We start from the raw sequence: 5,823 nt of genomic DNA on the forward strand, positions 1-5,823 counted from the left end.
TAAAACCACAAACCTATAAGAATTCTTAGGTGAAAGTTTTTTTGCTTCATCTCAATTAATTATTGACTATGACTACCAAAGCACAGGGAACAAAAATTAAAACAGATAAGTTTGTTTCTGTTCACCTAAGTAGATTCTGCAAAGTACAATAACCAAGAGAATGCAAAAGTAATCTATACAAATTAAGGGATGAATAACTAGAGTTTGTATGGAACATCTATAACTAAACAACACAAAGAATATAAACTGATGTTATAATGAGCATAGAATTAGAAAAAAATCTTTCCTCAAAAAAAAAATCCTAGTGATGACCAAAAAGGTTAAAGAATGCTCAATAAAATGGGCTAGCATAGAAAGAAAATGGATATGTGTTAGGGAGCACATGATGGAGAGGTAACCCACACTTTGCTAAAAATATATGTTATTAGAGTAATCCCACAAAATATTGAGTAGAACCCTTCCCAAAAGTTCATAGTACAAACTTACGACACTTCTAAAAATTTAACTAGTAGACAAAAAGATTTTATCCCAAGTATAGGTGCACTTCCAAATTCATTGTGACATTATTTAAAACAGAAAAGATATGAAAATAACCAAAATGCCTATCAAGGGATGAATTGTGGGAACCTAAAGGCCCCAACTTGCATAGGTCCAAAAGGAAGTAACTGGGGGCGTGGCCTGGCTTGCTTTGAAAGTCTGAAGAATACTTCCGCACTGCTGAGGAGTGCATGACCAGCGCTGACCATCCTTAAGATACACCCTCGAGGGGAGGGGGGATTTTCAGGTCCTTTTATAAGCTCTGTAATACCTGTAATAAATGAGTCCCTGCTTGACCAGACTCCCCGTTGTGTCTGAGCGTCCCTGGTACAGGGGCGGCGTGAGCTGGCAAACGGCGTGCTTACTCATCCCCAATCGTCACTGCCCAGGGGTCGCTGGTTCAAACCCCTGGCAATGAATTTTTTTTTTTTTAACATTTTTATTGATTCTTTGTGAATTTCACACAAAGGATATTGATAAGAATCAGACCATCTCCCACATCTAGTCTCTATCCACTAAACCGACTCAAACCCCAACTCCACTTCATGTGAATATTCTTTTTCATTTTTTGAGTTTTTGAGTTAAGGCTTACCAGTAGCCACAACTGGCTGGCATTCACTAAGTTGACCTATTAAGTCTAATTTGTGTTCCCCAAATGCTCAGGGGTTGGATCCATTCCTTGGAGCCTGATCACCAACCAAGTGAAACACCCTTAAAAAAACTGCCTCTCCCTCGCCCAGCAGATATTAATTACCAGTAGTTCCTGAGCTAGAGCTGGGGCTTTTTGCCACCCCCCAATCTTCATGCTGGGGTTTTATGTGATTTGGACTTGCATAGGTCTCATACATGTTGTCATTAGCACTGTGGGCTCATATGTACATCTGTTAGGTTGTGTCCGGAATACAATACAATGTTTCCTTATGTTCATGTACCTCTAGCTCTTATAATATTTCTGCCTCCTCATCTACCATGATTACAGAGCATTGGGAGGAAAAGTTGTGATATAGGTGACTCATTTAAGGCCTAGGACTCTGCAATATCTTCTTGTCTAAAAATTGATCAGTTATGAGTTTCTGTTAATTGACGTCTGCTGCAAGAAGAAAGTTCTCTGGTGATAGCTGAGAGATAAACTGAGGGAAACCTTTCTCTCTCCCTCTTCTTGCCCTCTCTGTGATTGCTAATTATGCTTGTCAACTATATTGCAACTTTGACGAAAAGTAAGATGCATGCTGCTACTGACAGAATTTTCTTGATATGATTATTTGAAGCTGAAGACCTGGGCTAAATATAGGCAACACTTTCTGGTGGCAACCCAGAAAAAAAGATATGGACGAAAGAAACTTGCTTTTTGCCTGTTTGCCTTCACTCCTTCTTGTAAGTTCATCAGCCCTGCTGCTGTGGCATTCATTCACCAATATTAGAGCCATTTTCTCTGGTTCCAATGCAGACTGATGATCAGCAGCTTTCCAGGAATCCTCAAGGCCTTCAGTGAAAGATTGGGAGTGTAGAGATATCTAGGCTCACGATGTGATCAACTATGTGATTCACAGCCCCTGCTGTGTGGAATATAATGTTGGGCTACTTATACCCTATCCTCTAAGGCAATATTCTATGTCTATCTATCTATATCCATATTTATATCTTATATCTATATCTATATCATCTATATCTATATAGCATCTATATCATCTAAATCTATATCATCTATCTATCTATCTATCTATCTATCATCTATCATCTATCTATCTATCTATCTATCTATCTATCTAATCTATCTATATATATATATATTTCTTCTAACACGTCTCTAGCTTTAGAAAACCCTGACTATGCTACTCTCCATTACATCTCTCCCATGAATCCACCCACAACCATATATATGTAACCAAATAGAGACAAACATACATCCTAAATTGATAGAATCTATTTAATAAAACCATTGAAAAGAACATTTTCAATAAAATAGTTTATTTTAAAGCACAGGATTTTACACCAAACGTGAGAGTACAAATGGTCTATATTTTATTTATTGTGAAGATAATGTAAAGCAGTTCATAAGTTATCTCACAATCGAACCATATGTAAAAATTCAAGACTGGCATGCTGCCTAATTTACTTTTTCTCAGATATATTAGTATATATTTAGAATCTCTGAAGACATTTATGATATCTTCATGGGAGAAAACTTGCAGGAAGTTCTAGTACAACAGATAGTTACAATCAGAGGGTTGGGCAGTTACAGAAACTCTTCAGTAGAAGCCGTAAGACCAGTACCTTCCACAGCCCAGTGGGCGGCAGCACCTGTAGCCATAGCCACCATAGAGACCATAGCCACCATAACCACCAAAGCCGCCATAGCCACAGCCATAGCCACGGCCTAGGCCACCAGAGCCGTAACCGCAGCCTCGGCCACCATAGCCATAGCCCAGGCCTCCATAGTAGCTGCCATAGTTATACATGGTGTCAGGAGTGGACTGTTCAGTTGAGGACCAGCAGTAGGTTCTTGAGTCTGGATGCCTCCATCTTCCGTGGGCCTTTTATACACCTGGGTGGTTATTTGGAAACCACAGGCATTGCAGCATCACTCATCCCACCACTGTGCTTCAGAAAACATCACAGGTGCTGTGATTCACTAGGCAAACAAGGCCTGCATAGCTGGATAATCATGCAGGTTCTGTCAGGATTCCATGGGCAAAACACCCTCCGTAGAATGACACTCTGATTCAATGTTTTAGATTCTAGGCCATTCCTCATTTAGTTCATTGAATGTACATATTTTTATTCTGTCATATGATATCAGTCATTAAAATAGTTTTCTCCCTTTTATATTTGTTTTCTTTCCATCACTCCAAAAGAACAATGTCTTTGACATTCTTTCATTTATACTGTTTTGTTATTTTGGAATAACTCTCATCTGAAGAAGCCATTACAAGAAAGTCATGGGGATAAATTTCATCTGATTAGAAAAGGAAGAAGTCAAAGTATTCTTATTTGCAGGTGATATGATTCTATACATAAAAGGCCCTAAAAGCTCCACCAAAGTCGCTATAGATGATAAATTCAATCAGCTAAGTAGTGAGATACAAGTTTAACATGCAAAAGTCAGTATTCTTACTATGAAAAACCATCCCATTTATGATAGCTTCAAAAATTATAAATAAATAAAATAAATGGAACATATCTAGACAAAGGAGTGAAAGACTTTGTATGGCTAATGTTAAGACAGTAAAGAATGAAACTGAAGAAGACAAGAAGACCTCCTTGTTCATTCTTCAGCAGGCTGCTATTGTGAAAGCGACCATCCTGCCAAAAAAATCTACACATTCAACACAATCCCTATTAAGATTTCAATACCGTTCTTAGGGAAGTTGAAAAAATGATCTCAAATTCATATGGAAACACAAAAGCCTAGGATATCAACCAATCCAGCACAGTGAAGGAAGAGCCAGAGGTATCAACGCCCAATTTCAAAATATACTGCAGAGCTATAGTAATTAAAACAGCATGATACTGACATAAAAATAGACATATTGAGCAGTGGAATAGTAGTGAGGGCCCAAGTTAAGTTCATACGTCTGTATATTCCTGATTCTGACCAGATGCCAAAAGTACACACTGTAGAAAAGACAGCATTTTGAAGAAAAGGTGCCGCTCAAACTGGATAGCTACATGTTGAAGAATGATACCAGAACCATACCTTTCAGCTTGTAAAAAATGCTAAATTGATCAAATACCCCACCATATGTCCTGATACCATGAATTGGGTAGAGGAGGCAGTAGGAGATATACTGGAAGTTGCAGGTATAAAAAAGGACTTTCTGAACAGGACCCCAGTAGCACAGGCCACTGACAAAAGGAACCATATGAAACTAAAGTCTTCTGAATAGAAAAGACACCATCATTTGAGTAAATAATCATCTTACAGAATGGGAAACATCTTTACCAGGTGAACATATCGCAGAGAGCTAATATCTAGAATATAAAAAAACTCAAAATCTAAGCATGACAAAACCCCTCAACTCAATTAAAAAATAAAGCGTAGACCTAAACACATATCTTACAACAGAAGTAAATATGACTAAGAAACATTTAAAAAATAGTTGATATCCTTGTTCATGAGGGAAATGAAATTTCAAATCACTTTGAAATGTCATCTAACCCTAGTAAAACAAATAAGATTAAAGAATGACAGCAAAATCTGACATGCTTGTGGAAAAAGGGAACACTTATTCACTATTTGTATGTGTTCAAACTGGTACAACCAATATGGGCATCAGTGGAGAGGGTCCTCAAAATGCTAGAAGTGAATCTACCACATGGATCCCCCTATACCACTCTTGGGAATACACTCGAAGGGCTCTATATCTTACTGAAGAGAAACTTGGTCACCTTCTGTGTTAGTCACTTTTCTGTTGCTGTGATAGAAACACTGACCCAAGCAATTTATAGAAGGAAGTGTTTATTTGAGCTTATAGTTCCAGGGGAATTTCAGTCCATCATGGTAGGGAGGCATGGTACTGGAGGTGGCTGGAGCAGGAGCAGCAGAAGCTAATCTCTCACATCATCACATAGACACAGGAAGCAAGAGGGCGACTGGAGATCCACAAGGCTCGAGAACTCTCTAAGCCCACCCCCAATGACGTGCTTCCTCCAGGATAGCTACACCTTCTAAAACCTCCCTAATAAGCACTACCATGTGGGGACAAAATGTCCAAATACTTGGAGCCTATTGGGGACATTTTCATTCAAACCATCACACCCGTGTTCATTTCTGATGTATTGAAAATATCCAGGAAGTTTTCTTCTATAATCTTGCTGAAGATCTAGTCATTGCCAGGGACCTGAGATTCTTCTCCTTCCTCTATGCCTATAATTTGTAGATTTGATTTTTTAAGGTGTTCCATACCTCCTGCATACTGTGTTCCTGAGTTTTAACTTTTTTCTTCATATTCTTTGCTTGGGTGACCTGATTTCCCAACTGTATCTTTAGTTAATTTTCTGGAGCTTCAGTCAGTAAGTTATTTATGTCCTCTTTGAGTTTCCTAATGTGTTTGTATGCTCTTTAAAGTCCTTGACTATTTTGCTCATGTTTATAATTGTTCTTTTAAGTTCTGTTTCCTGGGATTTCTTTGGGTAGTTCTCATTATAGAACAGCTTTATTGTACTGATGAGATTTGGCAGAAATATATTATGTTAGTTTTCCATATTATTTGTATTTTTGTGATGTGACCTGGGCATTTGGACTTCTCTGGTTAGTTGTTTGCTCCATATGAAATTTTCATTTGT

The 5,823-nt window shown here is 38.1% G+C and overlaps 1 protein-coding gene across 1 annotated transcript; it reads right to left on the minus strand.

Annotated features, from left to right (window-relative positions):
• Nucleotides 1-2,786: 2,786 nt before the first annotated feature.
• Nucleotides 2,787-2,996, minus strand: LOC103736525 (keratin-associated protein 20-1-like). The gene has a single exon (XM_008836043.1). It carries the CDS (start codon nucleotides 2,994-2,996, stop codon nucleotides 2,787-2,789), a length of 210 nt encoding a protein of 69 aa, XP_008834265.1.
• Between the last annotated feature and the right edge of the window lie 2,827 nt (nucleotides 2,997-5,823).

This window comes from Nannospalax galili, unplaced genomic scaffold (assembly GCF_000622305.1).
Source record: "Nannospalax galili isolate Female #2095 unplaced genomic scaffold, S.galili_v1.0 scaffold136, whole genome shotgun sequence".
NCBI lineage: Eukaryota > Metazoa > Chordata > Mammalia > Rodentia > Spalacidae > Nannospalax > Nannospalax galili.

Coding starts and splice junctions, on each gene's coding strand:
- LOC103736525 (XM_008836043.1), bottom strand. CDS start 2,996: ATGTATAACTATGGCAGCTACTATGGAGGCCTGGGCTATGGCTATGGT.